Source organism: Cucurbita pepo, chromosome LG01, assembly GCF_002806865.2.
Source record: "Cucurbita pepo subsp. pepo cultivar mu-cu-16 chromosome LG01, ASM280686v2, whole genome shotgun sequence".
NCBI lineage: Eukaryota > Viridiplantae > Streptophyta > Magnoliopsida > Cucurbitales > Cucurbitaceae > Cucurbita > Cucurbita pepo.
In genome coordinates, this window is record NC_036638.1 from 2632918 (window position 1) to 2658318 (window position 25401).

Here is a 25401-nt window from a genome sequence, read left to right on the forward strand (position 1 = left end):
GACCCGACCCGACCCGGAATGGATCCGGCCCGAGAGCAAAGGAACCGGAAAGTGGAAGCTTTGTCAAATTGCAATTTCTCGACTTCGAAACTAAACCTAAACAGAGTTACTGGTTCCCTCCCAGGTTCGTGCTTCAGCTCCAAGGTATGAATTCGATGAGGAGAAACACTCCGCTGGTTTGAGAATTTTATGTGTTTTTGAGCTTTAGATGAATTTTTTCCTCAGTTTATCTTTTCTGTTTTCGATTTTTGTTACCGGATCCGTGTTTAATTTTCCTTGATTGGTCGATCGTCTGTTTTCGCGTTTCTGGGCGTGTTTTTATCTTTTATCAATTGGATTCTTTTACTTTGAAGTTTCGACATCGATTGAGGATTTTTTTTGACGTGTATTTATATTACGTTAGTAGTTGGTATTTGAGGGGAAAAAATTGTGTTTGTTTGTATGATCTAAGTCATCGTTTCTGATAGATATTGGAGTCTTGAATTTTGAATTGGAGTTTTCCGTTTTTCTTGGAATGGAATTGAGTTTAACGAGTACCATTACCTACCTTATAGGGAGTTTAATTTGTGGGTACATGTCTTTGGACTGAAATCGTTTGCTTTTCCTTCGGTGAAAATGACGGAGATTCTCTGATTGTACCTTCGTTTCTGAATGCGTAACATCTGAACCTGAAATCTTATCTTAAGCGAATGATACTCTTAAAAGCTTGCGTTTGGCCTGGTGGCCGGTCAATTTCAAATTTTAATGTATCTTGTGTCTGCCATTACTCAAAAGAATGCTTGAGATAGGTTGATGGACATTTTGAATCCATGGAAGAAAGTTCATTGATTTTAATGCCTGCATTTATGCACAAACAACTAATGACAATTAGCAACTATATTCTTCTTTTTCTTTTTCCGTATTGATGCTTGTTTTTATGATAATTCAAATTTGAATGTTTGCAGGTTTTCTAGCCTGCTCTTTTGCTCCAAGTCAGTGTTATTTATTAGCAATGTGAGTATTTTTTCTTAGCTTCACCATTTATTATACATTCTCCTTTTACCCTTTTATTTCTTACACGGACGTTTTGATTGTCTGCTACATTGCTTTAGAGTTATAACCCTGTAGACCAGTGTTGTTTCGTTAGCATTTATTGCGTTCTTATTTTGCATTCATAGATTTCCAAACCATTATTTCTTCCCTCAAAAGTAGCTCATAGTGGTAAGAGGAAGAGTTATTGTTGGGGGTGGGGGGACTGTTGAGCACATACTTAGACAAATGTTGCTCTGAATCTTGATTTTTTGAACAACCACGATGACAAATATCATCTCCCTGCTGCTTAAATTGAAACTATGAACTATAGAAGTTCTGTGAATTTTGCTTATTTTGGGAAGAATGAGGTTGCTGTAGATTTAGTTTCAATGTAAATCAGATGTGTTAACACTTGGAAGATGTAGCATTTTACCGGCTTAGTGATCTGATCTATATTTATGGCGATTTATAAGGTTTAATAATCAGTAGGACAATTACATTCTTGAATACAAATGATTAAAGCATGTCAGAATGGAAATTGAATTACTTCATATGGTTTGAATCTACTTGTACATGCATGTCTTCTTCGTACTCTGTGTCTTTATCTTTCATAATGTTGAAGATTATTTGTATTTGATGTTAACTAATCTACATTTCCTTGTTTCTTGGTAATAGGGCAGATGAAGAACCCGTTGACCAGAAGAGGTATCTTGAAGATGCTTGCAAGCCCAAGTGTGTGAAACCACTACTTGAATACCAGGTATGTACTGTTTTATTCGTCTTTGTTGTGGGGGAGTAACAAGTTGTATATGTGTTTTCTTCAGTTATTTGACTTGTATTTATCATTCTCTGTTTTTTTTTTTTCATGACTAAACCTTAGAAACCTGGTTTCATGGATGGTTATATTTCTATTCTCATTAGAAATAATCAGTAGGTTGAAGATTGTGTATCTCTCCATTGAGTACATCCATTTATAAACTGTTAATTTCCTTGATAACTTTGAACTTTCTTCGTGACGCATCAATTAGTATTCAGTGAACTGTTCCTTCAAAAGAAAGGCCAGCTTGAAGGGAGTGGCATTTGTCAGAAAATTAGAGTTTAAAAAGCCGTGAAGGGTGTTGGAGTTGTGAATTGCGATGGGATTTGGTGGTGGGTGGGTTTCTTTGGTTGAAAATAATAAAATATACAAGTGGCCACCAATCACTTAAGCTTATGGATCTGTTTGGAGAATGACCAAGGAAAGTTACAAGAGTGAAATTCAAATTTTGGTACTAGTTTTACCTTGTGGGGGAAACGCGATTGTCCTTGTGCAATTATGGTGAAAGATCCATGCCCTCTCATGCTAATCATTTAGGTCATGGAGGCAACAGTAGCGTCCTCAACAAGTTTACTTTTACAAAATGTAGCTCCTTTGAGTTGTGAATTCAACTCAAAGTTGAGGACGAAACTGAAGATATATTTTCTCCAAATCTGAGACATTTATGAATCACTGATTCTAGTTGATAAGCATGATATCATGCTTTGAGCTTCACATTGACTCCATCACTAGTTCTTTCATTGTGAATCTGCTTCCCCGTGCATACCAGTCCCCCCCAAATTTGGAGACATATATATATCTTGGGATGTGCATATATTCTCTTCTATATGTGGGTTTCAACTTATGACACTCCTTGTTGACGTATAGGAATGAGTAAGGGGTCTTAACTTGGTACTTTATTCATCACGTCTGAGCAGAATCAAATTGTAGAATTGGTATAAAGATAAGGTAAAATGATGGCGCTATTGTGTTTCTATGTGATAGGCATGCGTGAAGAGAATCCAAGGGGACGACAGTGGCAATAAGCATTGCACTGGACAATATTTTGATTACTGGTCTTGCGTCGACAAATGTGTGAGTATATCTTTGGTTGTTGTAGGAGGAAGTAGATTAGATTGCAGAAGAAGTTGCCCATAAACAAGTTGAGTATAGGCAAGCTTGATCTAACTAACTTCAAAGACGCTTTTTGTTGCAGGTTGCACCAAAACTATTTACAAAAATAAAGTAAATGGAGAGTTAGGCATGTGGGGGTTCCTATCCTTTTGGTTGCAGCAGCATTTTTCTGATTTTTTATGCAATCTCTTTTTGTGTACTTCCATCTTTGCATCTACAAAAAATGCCAAGAACTTTGCAAGAACTATGAAGACCTTAGCCATCATCAATAAGAAAGGACGTTGGATTGTATGAACACACTTCTTCCCTTAATTTAATTTTATGATTGCTTTATTAACATTAAATGGCTGTGCTGTTTATCCCACATTGAATGCTGTTTATCAAATGGCTGTGCTGTTTGATGTTTTCAAATAATTGAATGATCGGTATGATCCTATTTCTGTTGCTGGTTCCAAGATTTGTTTCTCGATCGATGAGTGAGGTAGTTGTAATGCTTTAATCAGTTGATTTATGTTTTAGATTTGATTTCGTTTTATGATTTTATGATTTTATGATTTGTATTAGTATTTTAATTTATTCATCCTATTGGTCCTCCTTATTGTTAATATCTATTAGAAGCAGTGTGACCATACTAATTCCTTATATATTAGTCTATAATGCTTAATTAAAGTCTATTTAACATCATTTATTAATGAGATGAATAATTGAAATTAATAAACTAATGCACACTAAAATTTAAAACTTTAATGTGTATAAAGTTCAAGGATTAAAAGCTAGCATCCCTTTCTTTTTTTTTTTTTTTAAATTTATTTTAGGGGAAATTATTTATAAATTTAGTTTCAACTATGATTTGGACCTAATTTAAATTTGATTGCTATATTTCACTGTATCTCATAGATTATATTTCATGCATCCAAACAATGAGTTTATTTATTTTTCACAATTAACACACTTTGCTAAATAAAAAATATTTGCGTGCTACTATCTTAAAAAATGTGTTAATATGGTGATGGATAGTGATGATTTGCATGTCGATGGAGATCGAGATAATAAGATGAGATATGACGTTGCATTGAGAGACTTTGGCCTCGAGCAGAGGCAAGGTCGAGCCGAATGACTTGGCTTAGTGTAGAGACAAGTTGGATGTGTCGCAGACAATTGAACATGCACGCGCAGTGACGTGTGTGGTTGAACAAGCTTGGATTCCGCACAAGTGATCACGACGCTGCACGGTAAAAAATGTAGGACCATGACAGTGATACCACTTATCACTTGCAGTTTTGATGGCAGTAGACTTACGATTGTGCAGCTAAGTCAATTCGTTCTTGCATCGACTTACGATTGTGCAGCTAAGTCAATTCGTTCTTGCATCACCTACGGCCAAGCGACGTATGCTTGAGTCTCTGGCCTCGATTAAGTTTTAGAAAACAGGAACAGAGAGATTTCGAAAGACTTAAATTTTGCATAGAACCAAAACCTATTTATTCTTTAATTCTGTGAATTCTTACAAAATAATTATTATCAGAAAATCAAATCATGGAAAAAAAAGAAAACTACAAATATAAATACAGATTTTGATCANAAATTAAAGATTACCATTGGTGGAGAGCGATTGGACAACCCAACTGTTGTTCCCGCCGCCACTATCGCCGCCGTCGCCATCCTTTTCGGTACCAAAAGAAGAGCGTTTGACAGAATTGGGTGCGGTGAGGTTGCCGTCTTTGTTAATGAGCGACGAAATGGCTTCCGCCACCGCCACTCGAAACTTGGGGTCAGAAGCAATGGCGGAGACACTCTCCCCCACCAGCGGCTGCTTATTCTCCTCCGCCGCCGATTTCCAAGTCCGCCCATCAAGGGGACGACTAAAAAAATTAGCTTGAAAGTTGTTTTGATAATAGGAATTATGGGCGGCGGAGGTGGAGGCGGTGGCCATCGGAGCGTAGAAGTTGTTGGCCGTGAGGTTGAGGAGGAGCCCGGCGGAGGGGTGGTTAGGGTTTGCAGAATAGGAAGAGGAGTTGAGAATATTATTAGGGTTTTGAGGGTTTGGAAGAGGGAGATTTGTGGAGTCTAATAGCGTAAACGAAGCGGCTGCCGAAGCCGTTGAAGCCATGGCGGTGGCTCCGACAGGGAGCGGATGGTTGTGTGTTCCTTCGTACGTTGTTATCAGTATCGACATGTCTTCTAAGCATCTTTGCACCTAAAAATTCAAACTTTAACATAAAAAATGACTCGATAACCTAAACAACTCGAAACCCAACTTAGGATCTTAAAGTTACGAGTGTTCGTGAGTTGGGTCGAGTCCGGTTCTGACAAATTTTTTAGATCCAACCCAATTGTTCGAGTTATAATTCTTTTAATTTAAACTGATATAAACCCAATTTAACCTAACCCTAAAATTTTTGGGTTGAATCTGAACCAAATTAGTTTTACCTGAACTCATGAACCAACTCAATTCATAAAATTTTCATTTATTTGAACCCAACCCAATCCAAATAAGTTCATTACTCGACCCAAACAATGTGCATTAGGTTAGGTTGATCAGATTTTTCAGGTCATCGAATCTTTAACCTCCCTAGTTTAAATAGCCAACTTGACCCGTTCGAAATTTCAAGTTGGTTCAAAATTTTGATCTCGACCCAACTCAATTCAACCCACGTACATCCCTATTTGTAATGCAATTTTTTTTAGTTCTCTTCGTATGAAAAACAATACCTGTTTTCTAACGGGGCATCCCGGTGCAACCGTGCAACGATAGTAGGCTCGAGGGCATGGATTCCCCTTCGCAATTTTTTGACCGTATTTCCGCCATTGGCAACCATCGTTCATCTACAAAATATTACAACACAAAGGCATTTAAATATGGATATCATTACTATTACTATGATATCAACAACTTACCGTGGCAGCTTCACATCTTGCTCTCACAGAAACCCTAGCTTTTCTATTGTGTGGAGGTGCCATTCCTTGCAACTCAGGCCTTTGTGGCTTGCTTTGTTGCATTGCCTTCATGTTGGATGTTACATGTTCTTTGCTCTTTTCTCTTGTTTCTTCTTCTTGATCCTTATGATCATTATCTTCTTCCAAATCATTGTTTGTATGAAGCCCTAATGATAACCCTAGTTCGCTTTCTCTCATTTCGTTGTCCTTCGATGGCGATCGAACTCGTCTCTTCTTTGCCATTTCTCCGAGCTCGAGCTCTCTATTTGGTTCTTCGACCCTCTTGTTTTCATTTTCGTGGCTCGGTAGAAAGTTGTGAGAGTCCTGTGTGTGAACAAATCATAGCTCGAATTCTCACTGATAGAATCATTACGAGTATCAAACTCATATTGATATTGAAAAACACGAGAATTGGGGTTTTGGGTACCTTTTTTTGGAGATTGTTTTGTTGAATGATAGCAATTTTCATCTCAAGATCATAGTAATCTTTCATGGTTTGTTCCACTTCTTTTCTCAACATCTTGTTCTCTTCCTTCATACGATTCATCTCCATTTGCAACTCCGAGATCTACACCGAACACGTCGTGTATGTATACACGATAAAGATCATCTATCGTTTATATCAAACGTAAAAATGATATACACAAATTTTTCTTCAAATCCATGAATATAACCCAATTGATAGAATCAAAGTAACATGGGCTAATTCAATTGATATAAGTATATATTCTCGATGAATAGGTCAAAGGTTTGAATTCTACCGACCCATCGATTTGATTCTCTCGTTCATGAATTGAATTGAGAAAAAGGAATAGAAAAAAGGGTTTTAAATGATACCTCTCCTACATTAACGTTGTGTTGTGGCAAAAATACTTTCAAAGTAGAGGCAGCAACATGAATTTCAGTGTCATCAACTCCCTTTTTTTCTCGAACTCGATAAGCTTCGTGTTCTTCGTGTTCTTCGTGTTCGTCTTGTTCTTGATGTTCTTGGTTCGGTTCTTGTTTGTGATGATCAATTTTGAGTGATAGATCAATCTCCATAGCTTTCTCTCTCTATCTCTAGTGTTGAAATTGAAGAAGATGAAGTGTTTCTCTCTCCATTTTATTTTGTTATGAGTACAAATTTTGATGCACCAAAGTCAATTCTCTCGCCTCTATGAAAAACTATATTATTACACACACAAACCCTGCATCTCCGCTTTGACTTTAATGCCCTCCCTTTATTAATTCACTTACCCCTAACCCTAAACCCGTCCCCCGTCCCGGCTAATTTTGTACCGTTAGGTATGGAGATATCAATTTAACTTAAGGGTCGGAGCCCTGTAAAAACCCATCTCAATCGGAGTGATGAATCCCGTTTCAGTAAAAAATGAGAGAGGGAGCAAGGAGAGATTTCTCCTCGTGAGTTGAACAGGGACAGGAACGAGAAAGGCTTCTCATGCACCACCTCGTTTATTAAGATGGGCATACAAAATTTCACACCCGCTTAATTTATTACTAGGGACAGCAAAGTAAAGTTGTGACGGCTATGTTTCGTTGTATAATTGACGGAGTTTTGAAGTGAAAACTCGAATTTACTCCTACTATATCTCGTTATTTTTATATTCAACTATATGGTAATTAAGAGAAGCTTTAGCAGCCGTATTACAGTAACTAAGAATTAATTAAGCAGCCCCAACAATTTATTAGAGCTAATTAATTTGTAGCCATTAAAATATCTTTTCAAGCTCCCATTCATTGGGTTTTTTTTTTTAATTATTATTTTTTAAAATTTTAAAATTAAAAATTAAAAAAAAAACCCATAAATCTAATTTAGAATCTAAAAACTTTTAATGGGTACTCAAATTAATATTAATTATAAAAATTTGAATAAATAATTATATGTTAATTAATAATAATAATAAGCTGTTGCATCACTGTCATTATTTATTGGGTTTGGACTTCAAATTATAAAAATAAATTAAATAAATGTAAAATAATAATAATAAAAAGAAACCTTCTTGGGATCCCATCTTGAATTGGTCAACTCCAAGACCTCATAACTCTACACCCATGTTTTATATATATATATATATATATATATATATATATATATATATATTTTTTATTTAAAAGATAAAATCCCACTTTTTATATTGCAATTTTAATTTCAAATGCATTTATTGAAATTCTAAGAGACGGGTACGAAGTTAAATGGATAAAACTTTTCGACGTTACAAAATTTTATAAATTTTTAACAAATTATTCAATCGAATTTGCGCGATTAATGTAATTTAAAATTGGTAGAAATATTAGCGAAATTTAAGGTTATTATTGTTATTTGATGAGAAAATTGGATTTATTATTATTTTTTTAAGGAAGTTTAATAAAGGGGTATGGATAATTATAAAATAAGATTAGAAAAAGAAAAGTATATTATAAAAAATGAATGTATATTAATATAAGCTCTACCTCCATTCACGTTACCAAGGAAAATAATATTTAAATAATAGATGACATATGTCATAGTGAAATATGTTTTGGGTAAGTAGAAAAGAATTAAATAATGTGATATATGTATAAGCCTATGTCCATATGAAAGCATTCATTTCTAGATCTATGGATATTAAATAATTATGTGAAATCTATTCCATTATTGCATAACCTATGATATTCATTAACATATATATATTTTTTTTTAATTAAGGATGACCTTATTATATATTTTTTTGCTTTTTTTTTTTCTTCGAAGAAAAGGTTAGTGTGGAAATCAAGGATTCGTCCCGTTAACTACAAACTTTTAATCATGATATCGTATCGTTTTTTTTTTTTTTGTTAATAAATTGAATGTAAACGGTTATTCTATACAAAAACGATGTAGTGAGTGAGAGTGACAATTATAGTTACGTCAAAAACCAATTTGAATATAGCTCAACTGACTTTATTTATGACATTAGTAGCTGAGAGGTTTAGTTTGAATTCCTCATCCTTCTTTATGTTCCACCATCCAAAATATATATGTTGTCCAAGTACGCCTTAATCTTTAGTGCGGGTTAGACCCAAAAGAAGAAATTATCTTTTCGAAAAGTCTCAACGTCCTCGATGAAGTTGTCCCACAAGACGTCTAGTGGTTTTTGAATTTGTTCTCGAATTGTAACTTTCGACCAATTTCAAGCTTGCTCCGGTATTAGGTTGGCCAGTATTCTATTCGTGTCATGGGTATATATGTAAATCATATTTTGGGTATGATTTTTTTTAATAAAAATTTAAAATTTGATGATTAAAGTTTTATATTATATTTGAGATATATTTTATAGAAGAGGACATGTGGAGTTGTATGGTTTAAGTGACATGTGTGAAGTCTAATATTTGGTATATGAAAATAGGTTGGACTAAAACTTACAACTATATTGGATTCTTACCAAAGTTGAAGAGCCAAATTATTCTTTTAAATCTTTTCTCTTCCTAAACTATTGGGATTTTATGGTCCGGGTTAGATAAATAGAATTCAATTCATGTTCATACAGTAAATTCGACACCGAGACGACTTTTTTTTCAAGAAGTGTAGCAAGTACTTGAGTCAGTGTTAGGCATCATGCCCCACATCTCTCACTTCTGACCTTTTACTCGAGAATGTATAGTTAAATACAAGTCGAACTATGCTCAAATTGTTGATTTTTAGTTTGTTTTGTTATTGACCAATCTCGAACCACTTATTGAACCCTTTTTAAAAAAAAAAAAAAAATTGTTGGATATAAGAGTCATTCAAATTTTATTTGATTAAGAAAAGCATGACTAGGTTAAGTGATATTAAAGGCTATTTTGATAAGTTGCTTTGACTTTGAGTTCAATATAATAAATAGTTTTTATGAATAATATTTATAATTGTACATCATAGTTTAGGAGATATTATTTTAGGTGTTTTCAAATAATAACTACAAAATTATGTTTGAATTTTTTCTATGTAATAATAATATTATAGTTAAGGTAGTATTAGCTGGTTGATATGACTCAACACATCTACAAAGCAACATTTAAATATTAAATTCAAATTTTAATGTCTAAGAATAGAAAATTTAATTTTATGTTATATATTAATTTTATAAAAGGTCAAATATATCATAAATATATTATATATAAGATTAAAAAATTCACGGATCTTTCTTAGATAAAAAGTTAAAAGTTCACTAACAAAACAATACAAAAAAATTTATGAGGTTTAGAAATTAATCAGTGTCGAGCGTGAAAAACATGTTATAATCCAAATAAATCTTGATTAAGGTATGATTTTCTTTTACATTCTTTTTTTTTTTTTTTTTTTTTTTTTTTTTTTTTTTTTTTTTTTTTTTTTNACAGAATTGAACGTTATTCAGTTCTTTACAATCAAACAGCTTTAATAGAGGAAGATTGTGGACATAACTTTTAAAGACAATGTTGATATTGAAATCTATCAGAACAATCAGGAAGGATGGCTGCTGCTATAGACCTACAGTTTGTTACCTTCGCATGCTTTCTTGTATTGCAGCTCTGACATGGAACTCGGGGCTTCCAAGGCCATGTTGCATCACTCAACAGGATACACATTTTTGTCTTATGATACCTGCTCCTGCTGCTGGGAATTGGGATGATGCAACAAGAAACTAAAGAAATGGAGTATCAGAGCTTCACAAGCCTGTTGCATGGAAGGTTATCTCAGTTCTATTGCTGAAAGTTGGGTCAACTCCTTTTATTTATGTCAGCTCTTTCTTCTTCCTTATGCTTGTCGGAACACCGTAACAAACTGGCGATGCTCCGATTAAGTAACGTAGATTGCAAGCTTCCCGAGCCTCACACAAGAATGAACCAATCATTCGACTATGAACAGAATGGTCTCTACTTGAAGTACTTTCACATGCTGTAGGTAGACTTTTACTTGCCACTTTCTTATTTGCACGTTTAGAGCTTATTTTCATGGCCTCCAACTCTTTTGTAACGATATCACACTGAACAGAACTAGGAAGAGAACATGACCTTTCTCTCAACCAAGCTTCAAGAATTGCCTTCCCGAAACGGTCAATGTCCTTGTCAGTCACTTCCCATAGGTTGGCCACAATGACAGGAGACCCTGCCTTCAGATAAGATAATGGAATCCCTTGTGGGACATAATAACCATTTAATGTCAGGGAACCACTGCTGCATCCCATTAGAAGACTTGCAGCACAGGCATCCAGTTTTTGAATCTCATGCCTGGGAATATATTGTGCTCCTGTAGCCCCACCACCACTCCACGTTAGCAAAAGAGTACAGCAAAAAACCATGAAAGATAATGGAAGTCTCAGAACGAAAGGCCAACTTAACATGATAGAGTCGAGAATTTACCACTCCCGTGACCGAAGTATATGAAGAGGTCGCGGCTTTTAAGTTCCTCAATCAACTCTGAAGATTTGGGTGCATATCCAGCCTTCCCCTGTTATTAAAAAAAAACCTTCTATGATAAGGATCATGGTTCATTGGAAATAATTTCAAAATATAAAATAAGGCAACCATTACATAAGGAGAAATTAAGAAAAGCTTACCTCCAAATTTTGATCTTTGAACCAATTTTCAAATTCAATCTGTGTGCTGCTGAGATCACCACTAGGGTTCAATAAATAAAAAGCATCCAAGGGATCAATTGAAGGAAAGGTAGCAATGATCCCACTATCTTGCTCTTGCTGATGCAATCTTCCATCTAGTGTTACACAGATACTGCCAACAGAAGGCATGCGATAAACCTCCTGGTTTTTAAGTATAGGTATATTCTCCCAGGGAAGCATCTGGTAAATTCATCGACCCGTCAATTAATAGATAGAAGAATGACTAAACAATTTAAAATAATAGTTTTGTCTTCAATTATACTTTATCAAGCAATTCACAAGGAGACAAGGCTCTCAGTCAAAAGTACTCGCAAAATTCAATGATTCTGATAAAGAATGAAGGTACCTGCACATCATAGTCCAAGACAAGAATTATGGGCTCTCTGCTGGTACCGTCTTCCCCTTCCAGCTCTTTTTTTGCATCCTGTATTAATTTTAAGGCCAATGTAGAAAGTTTGTCCACTCCATTCAATGCATTTTGAAAAGGATTAGACTTTTCTTTATCATAAAATCTTGCTCTACCAACGAAGCAACCTTTCCTCCAATACAATTTTGAATCAAATCCCACTAAAACGTCCTCTGAACCTTCTAAAATAATTTTCAGAAGACCCTCATTGACGTCCATTTTGCATTTGGATTTCAAATTCAGCACCAATGTATTGAGTACAGAATCAACATGCTTTCTGTTTGACCAGCCCCCCAAAAGAATATATTTCCAAGGGCCCAACCATGAATCTTCAATAGTTCTGTTAAAGAAGCAAAATAAAAGGCGACGGATAAAATGGTCAAGTGAAGGAAGGGAAAAAGAAAACATAATTGTTACAATGAAGAAACAAATTTTCAAGTCTATGGTAAACTCATCAAAGAAGGGAAAATTTATAATAATGACCAAAATCACTGAATCAAAGTATAGACGTAACCTACCCCAATAATTTACCAAGGCAATCGTCAAGCTTTGTTCTCCGTTTCCACCATAACATCCTATTTGTTTTTGTATCCTCTGAAGGAAAGACTGAAGATGATAAATAATTCTCCTCTAATATAGTTCTGAATGATGGTGCGATTTCATCAATGACTGAGGAACCCCAGGGACATTGCCAATGTTTAGTCGAATCATTTCTCTCACAGATATCATCTGATTGAGGATTTGAATAAGCTTCTGAATCTTCTACCAACAAAAAAGTAATTGAGCACATTACAACTTAGGATACAAATATTACTATGTAATATGGTACGAGTTTCCAGCTACAGTACCTTTTAAGATTGTCTCCACGGGCAGTAGTAAAACAAGTGGCTGACGCTTGGAATTTAAATGCGACACCAGGATCCATGCGTGGACAGATGAAGGAAAATGGAGAATTTGTTGTAGTAAACAAGCAAGATCTCCTCCAATCAAACTAATACAAACCATAGCCACGCAAGGAAGGCCATCAAAGAACTTTCTCACATATTCTTCAAGATCTTGACTAGAAAAAGATCCCCTTCTACATCATTAAAGCCAAAAAAACGAAACTTGGTTAAGAATTTGACGTTGTGAATGATATTCAAACGTGAATGCTATTTACCTAAATAACTTCACTGTTTGTTCTCCTGTATCGAAACCCTGAAAATAAACTTCGTCAAATCCATATATGAGCCCATACTTCAAATATAGCATACAAGCATTCAACAATCAAGAAGTGCATGAAAGAAAATAAATAAAGAGAGAAAAGGACAAAAAAGAAATCAAGAATATAACATATGTAGCAATCCAGTTATGGGAAGAATAGCATAAAGAACTACAAAAGCATACAAAAAAGAAATGTAAGTAACAGCGTACTTTTGCAAAATTAAGGTCCTGTATACATGATCTTCCAGTCGTATATGGGAAGAACTGATGATTAAGATGAGTTCCAATCGAAGCTTGGTGAAAATATGAAGCCCAATGACTGTCTGTTAGTATTTTGTTGGAAGATGGCAAAGATAATAGCTCAATTGATGAAGAAATCACATGTATAACAGCTAGCAACTTCGAAACCTATTCCCCATTAAGAGAAATCAAAATTAACCACCAAGAAATAACATAATGTACAGAACAGGAGGAAATTTTTTACAGAAGCATAAAAAAATGAAGGGTTCGAGGAAAAAAGAATCTAATTTATTAGGCATTGTTCCACATTACAATTTTTCATCCATCACGAAAAACCCCCATCATTCAAGTTGAAACTGTAATGGAGTTCAAATTCATCTAAATGACAAGTATTGAATCTCGTATAAACACTTCATATGCAGTTATATGATATCTTTAGAAAATTTGGGATGCGTGAATAATATACAACATGAAAAATCATAGACAAACGGGTTGTGAAAGAATAAACAATCCTCAAAGGGAAAAGAGACGAAACATATTGATGTACGGTTACTAATTAAATACAGAATATATCTAACGAGGAAAAGAGACGAAACATATTGGTTAATTTCCAAGACTAGAAGGAAAAAAAAAAATTAAACGTTCAAAGTGGATATGACAGAGCAATAGACCTTCTGAAAAAGAACAGGAACCTCACAGCAGAGTACAAGGGCAACCATCAGCCAAGAAACCAACGTTTTAGACTGAACCTGAGACAATGGGCAGCAAATAATCCTGCCAAGGAGTAAACAGCAAAGGGAATTATGCCGTAGCTACAGATTTGAAGAAGCTAATATTTCTATGCTTTAGCAAAAACTCTAAAATGCAGAAGTTGAAATTTTATATTAACTTGGTGTGTTATCTAAGAATACATCTGGTCCTCACTCCAAAGCAAGAGTAAAATTTTGTTATCCTAAGTGGGGCAACGTTGTATTATGTATATGCACGATTCAAAATGACTTTGTTCCCCAAAAATTCATTGTTATCCAATATTGAAGGGAAACATATTTTCACTAAAGTACTAAATATCAACAACAGGATGGTGGACTGGAGAGTTCACAATTTGAAGATTGCAATTTCTTTTCATACAAAAGATAAGATAAGAGAGAATACAACAGATATAAGTGGTTACGTGGTACATATAGACCATTAAGAGATTAACTATACATACTTGGTATCATCATACTTGTAACTCTTCAAAGCGAACCAGCAAATGTTATAGAGAACTGATGCCCTCTCAACTGCAAACATATCTCCAGGGACTTCCTTCCCAACTAAATCAAGCAAAACCACGGGTTCAACAACACCATGTGCTTGAGAGAATAGATTTCGGCTCACTAAGATGGACATGCTTTTCAAAATGGTTTCATGTGTTTGATGAATTTGACCACGAATCCCCGAGCACTTACCTAGGAACAAACAACAGAGAGAGCAGTGAAAATACAAGTAGAGTTAAAATAATCCCACACACCCAATGGGTAAGGAAGGATGTTTGATGCAAAATGTAGCAAAACAGTGGCCATGTTGAACTAGGAGATCAGATAACTCAAGTCTAAACTAAACGTTTACTGCAATGAGCATTGACATATTTGTTTGAAATTGGCAAGGAAAAAGGTTTGGAACTTCTGCATCATAAAATTTTGACAATAAATATCTGTTTAATCGCATGGGTTATAGCAACTAAAAGTGTTTGTAGGTATGCTAAGCATTAAACTAAAGACTTTTATGATCTTAAGTTTTGTTGATACCTAAGCCAGAAAGTTGCCTCAACAAAAGCCGTCTGCGAGCAAACTCCCACTTGAGATATATAAAATTGTTTATTTGTCCTGCTTCCATTATTTCCATTTGGAGACATTGCCAACATCCAACTTTCCCATTTTTGCATGATGCTCCACATCCTAAAGTAGGTGTGCAACAATTTACTTGCAAATGCATTTGCTTCTGGCCAGAAGCACCAGAAAGATCAGGAACGTTGCTTTTCAAATGCACAGTAAGGTCAACTTCCACTTCATTAGAAATGTTTGTGCTTTGCCCCTGAATCGACCGACATCTAGAGCGAGTCAGTCTCACATTCGTTTGGGGATTTACACACTGATCCATTTGTAGAGACCTAGGAGCGTTTGTAGTCTTTTTACTCTTTCTTCCATCCTTTCTGGCCTTCGCCCTTTCCACTGGAATTGTCAGAGATGAAAGATGACTTTCTTCATCTGGACAACTAATGGAATTTTTCCATCCAGAAAGATTCAGTTTCTCAAGAGCTAACTTATACAACTCTTCTGCATTTATTAATAGCTCTTCAGATGTATTCCCATTACCATTTACATACATACTTCGAAACAAATCCCCAAGATACTGATCAACTATTACTTCAAGCACCAATCTGCACTTCAAACAAGAAGTAATGTTATCCGTCAATATCTGTTTGGCTCCTTCAAGTTCCTTTTGTGCCAAACTCCATAACTGTTTCTTTCTGTATACTTTTCCTGCCAGAAGTACACAACAATTGCCTATTATACATTTGACAAACAATATCCACAGGAACATGAAACCAACCAAACAATTCATATTATATACCTAAAGCAGAGGAGAAAGCAACTTCAAAAAGTGGCAAGCTTTGCAAGCAGGAGATACTTTTTCCCCACTGTAAAAGTGTTTCAGCCTCAGAACCATTTCCAATGATCTCATGAACAAGCCCAACCTGGATGTTATGGAAGTAATAGCATACCCATATGAAATATGTTAGAAGTTGAGGGATACAGTGACTCCTGTTTTAACATTAAAGAAAAGTTGTACCTGAAGAGTGCTTTCAAGATAACACTGAAGTACGTTAAAAGGACTAAGATAGCAGCCTTCAACATCCCATGATATTTTATCAAATGACCATATATTGCGAGAAACAGATCCACTTTTCCGGAGATTCTTAATGCCATATGGAGGCTTCTGACTAGCATGAGTAATTTCACAAAATTTTTCAGGATGCTGCTCAACAGAGTAGGTAAATTTCTCTTGAAATAGTTTAGAGCGTAGACGATGAGCTTCTTTTGCACATAAGAGAGCCTATTATGTACAGATACAAGTAATTAGAAGATGAATAGCCAAAATATCTATCGATAGACAAGATTTGCAATAAAGGCAAGGAACATTTCCAGGAAAATTACTATAATATCCCCAGGGGAAAGAAGGAAAGTTGTTAAGCAGTTCCTGGATGCTAAATACATACTACTGGTTCACACCAAGTCCAAAACAGGAATTCTAAGAGCTAGTGCTGTGTGAAGCAGACAATGAAACTCAAGACTACCTTTTATCAGCGGTTCTTTGGCCTCTAAGTTTTTGTCAGATTTCACTTGCCTACATTTCCTAGCAATACCAATGGTCCGTCTTCTTTGTCTAGGAAGGCATTTTCAAAAAAAGATAAAACATTGGGGCTGAGTTTATTAGGGCCTTATTATGGAGTTTTTGGTAAGAAAGAAATCTAAAAACAAAATTGTAGGAAACAGACACTGGCTATTTTTGCGAACATTTGTTCTTGTGGTTATTTCCTGGACCAAATTCTCTAAGCCTCTTCTAGTAACTACGACCAGATTGTCAAAGCTTTCTACCAATGGTTCTTGTGGTTATTTTTTGCCATCATTGGCTATATTATGAATATGTATATATGTGTGTGTGTGTGTGTGTGTGATATACAGAAAATGCTCATCAATCTAGATTATTTTATGATCCTCCAGTTTAGGCTTAGGGATTCCTCATCCGTAAGGCCTTTAGGCTGTGTTCTTCCTCTTTTGATGTTATTTGATTTCCTTGTTTCCAATTAAAACTTCCTTAGCATGGGTTTATTCCTCTTTTTCAATATTTCATTTTTTTTTTCCAATGAAACAATCTAAACTCAAACTCTATATCAGACATAACATAAGAGCAACATAGAATTCAAGATTGGAAAGGAATGAACATGAATTGAAAGTAGGAAGGCAGAATCTATTTACGTTGATTCATACATCAAACATCATTAAACTTCCGCTAAGCTTTTAGGTTATGGCAAATTTAATCTTCCATTCACAAGATCAAACAAGTGATTATCAATGCTAATTGAGAGAAAAGAAAAGAGTTTGAATCCCACCTAAGAGGACCTTAAACTACTAAACCTAAAAGGTTAAGCTGATGACTAAAAAAAAATCTTTTAACCATCCATAAACAAATATAAAACTAGTCCGCATAGTCACAATGGATAAATAGTTTTTTTTTTTTTTTTTTTTTCTTTTACAGTATTTTCAACTACAACCTGACTCTATACATTATATTCTTCTCGGGAGTATCTGTTGATTTCATCCACACTTTTGGGGAACTTTGGACAGAAGAAAGTTGCTGTGTACGTATGTGTGCTTTTTTTTTTTTTTTTTTTTTTTTTTAAAGGGACGNAATCTCATTGATGAATAAAATAAGGGAGATAAAAGCTCCCAATCACCAAAAAGTGAATTACATGGAAGATCTGTTATTAGTAATTAAAGACAGAAGCCATAAGCAGTAAAGGGTAAATTGGATTAACTCCTCCTCTAAAGTCTTGAACAAACTTACTTATATTATTCATTCATGGTACGAGACTGGGAAAGTTTCACCCCATACAGAAAGATGGTATGAAAGTTCAAATATAAAGATTCATAAAAGTTAAAATCTGAAAGAATCATATGACCTCATTCCCTGTAACTTTCTCTACCACAACAGATTGGATGGACTTACCTCAGTAAGACAACCTTCTGAAATAAGTCTTTCACACAAATCATAGTAAAGATATCCAGCCGAGAAAATAGAACTTTTGCATGCAGGAATCTGCAAGAGAAGTAACATAAGAAAAAGAGTGGATCGCATACAGCAATTACAACCTACAACTTTTATGGAGATTACTTGGGACTTGAGAGAAATACATGAGATATGAGTTTCAACGCAGCTTCTTTAACCTCATCAACCGTCACATGCATTCGACTAGACTTTTCATGTTCACAAGATGTCTGGGTATAATTTGAGCATAAAAATGAGAAATTCTGCTGGAATCCGACAAGCATGCCTGGCAATGTCTTCAGACAGTTTGTCCAAAAATCGTAACTCTTGGGGAGGTCACCAAGATGCTCAGATAGCTGTGCTATAACTAACTCGTTAGCTGGTGCAATGCACATTGCGTGACTCATTCTTCTGCTTTCCCACAGAGTGGCCATCAGCTTCTCCAATGGAACATTTTTCCATTTGAATAATCTAATCATGAGACTGTATATGTTATCGTAGTAATCCACGCAACCCTGAAGGTACACCCAAATAATAAAATAATTAACCTGAACATTAACGTTACCCATTTGGTAAAATAATTGAAAACAATAAAAATCTAACAAAGAGACAAACCTTGATTGATAACAAATCAAAAGCATTACATAATAGCAGCAACATATACTCAGATAGTATCAATCGTTGATCATCTGGCAAGGTATTCAGACTTGAGATTTCCAACCATATGCTCAATGCAGAATCAATATCTTGCTGAACTTGCTACTTTATTGTCACCCGAAAACCATTTTACAAATAAAAAATAAAAAATCAGAAAGAGGCAAAGACTATAAAGAGTGTGGGAGAGAAACAGCCTTTCAAAAAATAAACAGGAACCAACAAAGCTACTAAGTGTTAATTACTCAATATAGGAGACTAGCCTTTCATGCGTTTAACACCTTTGAATTTGGTACAGTCTCATGAGTACAGAATGCACGTAAGCAATATGCCACAGCTAACTGATGAGAATGAAGAACTCCAAAGCTGCGACTTCCACCAGATATCTCATTCTGTTTCAATCACTGCAACATGTCAATTGTATAATGTATTTCCCACTCAAAAACAAGTAAGCGGTTCTTCTGCAAATATTTAAATTGATAGAAAACATGAAGCATCTCAACAACAACAAACTTACCATTGTAGATATTGCTTCTGATAAACACTGGATGCAACCGTCTAAACATACAGTTTCACAAAGCCTCAATACCCTTGCCTTTTTCATTAACACTCTAGCCTTTTCAAGTCTATGATCTGGTGTAATATACGTATCCGTTAGGAGGATACTCAAGATCTTCATTTGTAAGGATTGACAAAATTCTGGATATAGACCACTCATTTCCTCATATTCAACGAGTTCCTGTACAATATTCAAGTAAACACTATCAAACAATTTAATAGAGGAAGAAATTAAGGAAAACTAATTACAAGTGAACAAAGAACAAATAACTTAACCTGCTCCAAGAGAACACCAATTTTAGCTTTTGACACCGTCTCAGAAGATTGCAATAAACAATTCAAGGTTGGTGTGCTTTTTTTGGGATCTGCATTCTTATGATACTTGCATTGCATCTGAGAAAAGTATTAAAATCAGCACCGAGGGAAAATATGTAGTAACTTAATATATTGAATGACTTTTGACGTTACCTTAACCCATTGTTTCACCAATTGCACGGGAGCTGGCAGCTCATCAAATAATTTTGCAGCCGCAGACCAGTTCGTAAGAATCTCAGTCATTGCTTTTTCTACCTTACACATGCCACGTTGATAGAGAATATCAACAAGGAAAGCACTTCTCATAATCACTTCATTAAACATAATTAGAACGGAATTTTCAGAAAATTCATTATCTGATGGCCTGGACTTGTCAAATATCTCACAAAATTGTTTGACGCAGGTCCACGATGCTCTACAACACAACTTCAACGCCTTTGAGGCCTGTACATATGAGAAATATGGCGAGGTAAATATTAGCTATAAGTTCATCAGATTCTTCCTATTTTATTCTAACACCCAGGGGGAATCTAGCAACATTGGGGCTTGGGTAGAAGAAAAATGTGGAAGTTACACCTAAATATGATGATAACTTGCACAGGACAAATTATTAACTTCTTGAATGAAAATAACATTTTATAGGATCTAAGCATCATTGGAAGAAATTCTTTTAAGATCTTCCACTAAAAATATGTAAAGAATGAGGCAATAAAGAATATTGATACCGGGGGCAAATTAATTTCACATGATATTCTTATAGAACAAAAAGTATATGCATCACTGACATGACTACAAGTACAACAATGAACTCTCATCATTGTATATGTCAATCACATAGTACAAATTAATGTCAAAGACAAATGGGAAATACTATGGACAGGTAATAATTAATTGAATTATTGTTCACGAACACTATGAGTCCACATTAACTAGATTGGATCATGTTATTATTAAATCATAATAACTTTTTACATTTGACTTATATTTTGTGCTTATTTACATACTTCTATTTATATTTAAGTTAATAGTAACTACTGGTTTCCAGTGCCATCAACGTTTTCATTTCTAAAAAAGTCAAAAAGAGAAAAAAAAATTGCACGCTTGATAATATTTTTTTCTTAGAGGAAACAATCCAACATTTTGCAATTTCATGATGTAAACCAGGGTTTCCATATTATATTGTTATAAACCAAAATCACATTTAACATCTATCTGATATGAAAAAAAACGTACCTCTCCTATTTGCTTATTTCTGAATAAAATAATGCCAATGTTGTTAAGAGAAGCAAATAAACGTTTCAAGGCAAAAGGTTGAACCCATTTGCTTGAGATAACATCCTTAATCAAATCCGTGCTCCTCTGTGAATAAGAAAAGAAAAACCAATTAGGTAATTTGCAATCATTTCAAACTAATTAATGTGCCCCAGAACTTGTGGCAACCTTCATTTCCAGCCTTGTTCTAAAAGACAGGGTAAAAGCAGCCACAACAATGCTTAATAGCATATTTACATTCTCATCACATCCATCGCTCTTAGCATCATATGCACGCCTGAAACAAGAAATAGAAAAGAGAGGTAAAAAAATCTATTACAGAGCAAAAATTACTTGAGAAATGAACTTAAGTAGAACTCTATCCTAATCAACAGACAAAAAATTCAATAGTTCATAAACTAAGAATGGATAACTTTATTTGACTCATAATTCAAGAAAGACAATAGAAAGTTAATTGATGTAGACAATTTTTCTCTAAAAATAACTATGGCTATTTGAGCCAGATTATAGGCAACCCAATGAACCGCAAGAACAATAATCTGACCTACAACATATATCTAGAAACTTGGAAGATATTTTATATCTCAGATAAGTGATCACCATGATTTTGTCCATAACTTCACATACATCTACAACTTGCCCCTGTAACCATATGGTAACATGAAAATTTGGGCTAACGCAAGTTAAGCTGCCTCCTACCCAGAATTAATAGAATGTTTGTTAACACAGAAACTTTTACAAAGTAATCATTCAATAAGCTAAGAGATGCAAATGGAACCATTATTCTTTTATAGACAAGCACAACAAATATCATAAATAAGATCATAAACGAAACACTTCAAACAAAAATAACTTGCCTTTGACAAAAAAGAAAGACATCACAGAACTGATGCAAAGTATTTTGAATATTATACAAAACAGGAAAAGCTTTATCTTCAGCAAGGATTTCTTTTCTCTCGGCATTAACTGATTCAGCAAGTGGCTGGCAGAAGAACTTAATTGCATCCAAGTAAGAGGATAGATAAGCCTCTCTCAAGCTCAGAAGGGAAGGGACCCCATTCTCATGATTAGAATTCCGGTGTAAACATGGTTGGCCGACAAAATCTTTCTGCTCAATGCTGCAGGACTCATTACCCTCTCTGCAGCCAATACAAAAGTAACTCCCCAGGAAACCATTTAAGTTAACCAAACTCTGTATAGTATCTTCATCATCAAGTAAAGTACTAAATGCCGAGCCACAAGTTTCACCTCTGGGTAACTTGGAAACGATTTTCAACCCAGCAGCATAAAGCCTCAAATTCATTCCCAATGGAGGTGTTGCCTATTAAATAAGGTTAATATTAGGTAACATGGCAAATGCAAATGACATTTGTGGAGAAGATACATAAACTAAAAGCTAGAATAGCATACCTGGTGGAATTCACCTGCCATTTCCTCAAGATGCTTGGCAAAAGCACAACAACACTCGGGACTTGCACTCAGACATTTATTTGCAGAATAACAGATGAGTTGAAGAAACTCAACAACTTCCAATTCAGTTTCATCCTGAAAGAAAATTCATTAAAGTTCCTTTTAAGAAAGATTTGCAATACTTATCTTAGCATATGGATAAACAAAAAAAGAAGCTCACACTGGGGATGTACTAACTAATATGCTTAAAACAAGTAATTCAGAGACAACAAAGGAATTTATTTTACCGTTCAAATAAACCAGACAAATGCATTCTAAATAAAAATAAATATATATATTGCAAACATGAAGGAAGTTCCACAGCCCAACTTGAAGAGGGGAATAACATGCTTTCTTTCTTGTCTAGCAGTGTGTTTAAGTTTAAGGATACTTTATACTCTCTCAATAGGCAGACCCCAAGTACTAATCCACTATGCAATCCCAGAAGATAAAAGTGACAGAGATATATTCAACACATTAAGAAAGTACAGGTATTATTTGTTGTTTCACAGGTTTAACACACATAAATAGAAATGATATTTTCCAACAACAAAATAAAATGAAGCGTCAAGTCATGCATCTCAAACATCACTTTCCTATCTTCTCATACCATTTCCTTAAATTTTGTTCAGTGAAATCAGTTTATTTTCTTGCCTTCTATTGTCTAGTTTCTATACGTTTTTATGCTTGATACGTTTCAGTTTCTTAAAAGTAAATGTATCTAGTCTTGATTAAAAAAACAATAACCAACAAAACACTTAGTATCACAAGCACAGCACATGTTTTAAGCATGATGCCAAACACTAAGACTCTACTCGAAATAGAGGTTTCATCTTCCTATGTCAAGGTCCATCATGTCACGATATTTTAGGTTAAGGCCAACAAATTGCAACGCCATTGAGCCAATTTGGCAAATTGGTATACGACCCAACATGTCTAATGACTTTTGAACTAACACAACTCATGACACAGCTCAACTCCCTGACCTAACCTACAACTCAAAAATGAATTTGACATGTCATAATGTGCTTAAGTAAAATATTTGTCAATATATGACTTGACTATCTCTCACTTGAGCTCTCTGCTTGGTTTCTTCCTGGAATAAGAAAAAGCATACTTTCTTTTATTCATTTCTTTCTGATCCCTTAATGTGCTATGTTCCAATCAGTAGCGAAAACCATTTTATCTAAGGATTTGGGAAGAAATCGACTGTTGTGGTAACCAGATGGTAAGAAGTTGATAGTTCTTGCAACTAGAGGGTAAGGAAAAGCTAGATAAGACAATAGCTATTCTGCTGTTCCTCTCTCGGAAAAAATGATCAACACAACCTCTGGTTCAGGGAAGCACCCACTCTCTTCTACCATTAGACAAAATTATGTAACACAATAACAGAAGCATATAAAAGAAAATGCACAAATAAAATAAAGTCAAACTTAATTCAAAAATGGCACCCTTTACTGCATTATTGAGGTATTCTTATTAGATGGATCCATACGAGCATTTGTTCAAGATAATGTACACTCAATGAAAACTCTGCTTTGCATGACTAGTTGGACAATTTTTCACCAATAATTCTTCATTAACACTACCTTCCATTCTAGGGTAAGAGACTTCAGGACACATATTAATATGTGCATGATGAGCATAGACGAATGTTGTTCCTGTTGTAGAGAGAAAAGAGTGGAACATATCCGACGGGCTAACTGCACGGAGAATAATGAATAAAGAACAATGTTAACAGATAATGTAATACCCACAAAAAAGACACAAAAAACAAGAGATCGATGCACCACCTTGTAAATCTGATCTTTCAGAGATGACTTGGCATATTCAGCAAACGTTATGCGGCAGAAGAGACTTACGAGACTCTCACCGAAATAATCTAGCTCCTCTACCAAGAAAATAGTACATTTACCTAGATATGTGGCCAAAGCTCTCTGAGTCTTCTCAGATACTTTAGCATCTAGTAACCTGCTAGAACGAATGCGTGTATCAGATAAACAAAGTATCTACTTCTAATTAAAAATTAAGGGTCTGGCTAGTTTAAAGCCAGCAATCACAGGAACTTCTGCACTACCAACTATTGGATACATACACCTTTCTTGTAGCAACGATGCACTTCTCGTTAATTCAACAATATAATGTGCTCTAATCTAGCTATAAGATACCCAGAACAGTAATCATATATGAAACTTAAATAGTGAAGTTCTCACCTGAACCATGGTCTAACCTCCTCCACCAATCCAAGAAGCCTTCTATAGTCGCCACTTTCCTTACTACGACCACTGGCCGCACACTTAACAAGTGTTACAACAACCTCCGCGAATAACAAACAAAAATCCTTATCACCACCACCTTTGTCCCGATCATGAATAACACGACAGTCAGATGTACGGTCAATAACCCTCAGCCTCTCCAAAATCCTAAAGCCCTCTGCCTCAGCGTCCTTGAAGAGTCCCCAATCCTCCATACAATGCACCATTCGAACCCTCTGGACATCGACGGTATAGGGTTTACAAGAGAGCTGCGACGTCAAAGATTCCAAGCAAGCCAAGCAGAGCTTATAGATTTCAAAGAATTCTAGGGCCAATTCGAGATCGTTGCCCAGCTTGGAAGGCTCGCTGAGGCGCTTGGGTAGAATGGAGAGAGCTCGATTGAGAAAAGTGAGAAACTTCTTGGCGAGGGAACGGATTGCGGATGAATCGTCGCTTGGCTTGGCTGATTTCTTGGATTTCTTGGGATTTTTGATATCGGAGAAAGGTCGGAGGAAATCGGAAACAGTAGAGAAGATGCCCTTGGAATCTGCTGTTTCGAGGATGGAGATGATAGAGGCTTCCGAGGGCGAAGCCATTGCCGTGGAGGGAAAGGGAGTTAGAGAAGAAGAAGAAGAAGAAGAAGAAGCATAGAGATGGAGCAGACGCCAGATGGAGACGGACTGAGCTTCTTCTTAGGGCGCCAATGGAGAAGCCCGCCAATTTAATTAATTTTGAATTTTTTTTTTTTTTTTTTTTTTTTTTTTTTTT

The 25401-nt window shown here is 35.2% G+C and overlaps 3 protein-coding genes across 5 annotated transcripts; 1 reads left to right on the plus strand and 2 right to left on the minus strand.

Moving 5' to 3' along the window:
- The first annotated feature begins 46 nt into the window (after positions 1 to 46).
- Positions 47 to 3396, plus strand: LOC111786944 (cytochrome b-c1 complex subunit 6-like). Its single transcript, XM_023667162.1, has 5 exons — positions 47 to 144; positions 945 to 993; positions 1687 to 1771; positions 2813 to 2902; positions 3024 to 3396. Coding segments are annotated over exons 2-5 (210 nt in total). The 5' UTR covers positions 47 to 144; positions 945 to 991; the 3' UTR covers positions 3057 to 3396.
- A 1130-nt stretch (positions 3397 to 4526) lies between these two features.
- Positions 4527 to 6925, minus strand: LOC111802756 (probable WRKY transcription factor 9). The gene is made up of 5 exons (XM_023687248.1): positions 6716 to 6925; positions 6306 to 6446; positions 5840 to 6202; positions 5654 to 5767; positions 4527 to 5138 (listed from the first exon to the last, which is right to left on the minus strand). The coding sequence occupies exons 1-5, from the start codon at positions 6917 to 6919 to the stop codon at positions 4527 to 4529; spliced, it is 1434 nt and encodes a 477-aa protein (XP_023543016.1). The 5' UTR covers positions 6920 to 6925.
- Positions 6926 to 10215: 3290 nt separating this feature from the next.
- On the minus strand, positions 10216 to 25273 carry LOC111795502 (separase). Of its 3 annotated transcripts, none has more exons than XM_023677985.1 (27): positions 24592 to 25273; positions 24172 to 24349; positions 23968 to 24081; positions 22340 to 22474; positions 21787 to 22250; positions 21098 to 21206; positions 20891 to 21016; positions 19811 to 20101; positions 19619 to 19735; positions 19302 to 19523; positions 19066 to 19176; positions 18746 to 18889; positions 18277 to 18645; positions 18092 to 18181; positions 16154 to 16417; positions 15935 to 16058; positions 15109 to 15843; positions 14532 to 14769; positions 13993 to 14095; positions 13292 to 13489; positions 13038 to 13075; positions 12727 to 12953; positions 12397 to 12640; positions 11819 to 12218; positions 11413 to 11652; positions 11216 to 11303; positions 10216 to 11102 (listed from the first exon to the last, which is right to left on the minus strand). In XM_023677985.1, the coding sequence occupies exons 1-27, from the start codon at positions 25227 to 25229 to the stop codon at positions 10588 to 10590; spliced, it is 6522 nt and encodes a 2173-aa protein (XP_023533753.1). In that variant the 5' UTR covers positions 25230 to 25273; the 3' UTR covers positions 10216 to 10587. The 3 variants fall into 3 exon arrangements, with proteins under 3 accessions (XP_023533753.1, XP_023533745.1, XP_023533736.1); XM_023677977.1 differs by having other exon boundaries at positions 12397 to 12637; positions 12727 to 12956; XM_023677968.1 differs by having other exon boundaries at positions 12727 to 12956.
- Between the last annotated feature and the right edge of the window lie 128 nt (positions 25274 to 25401).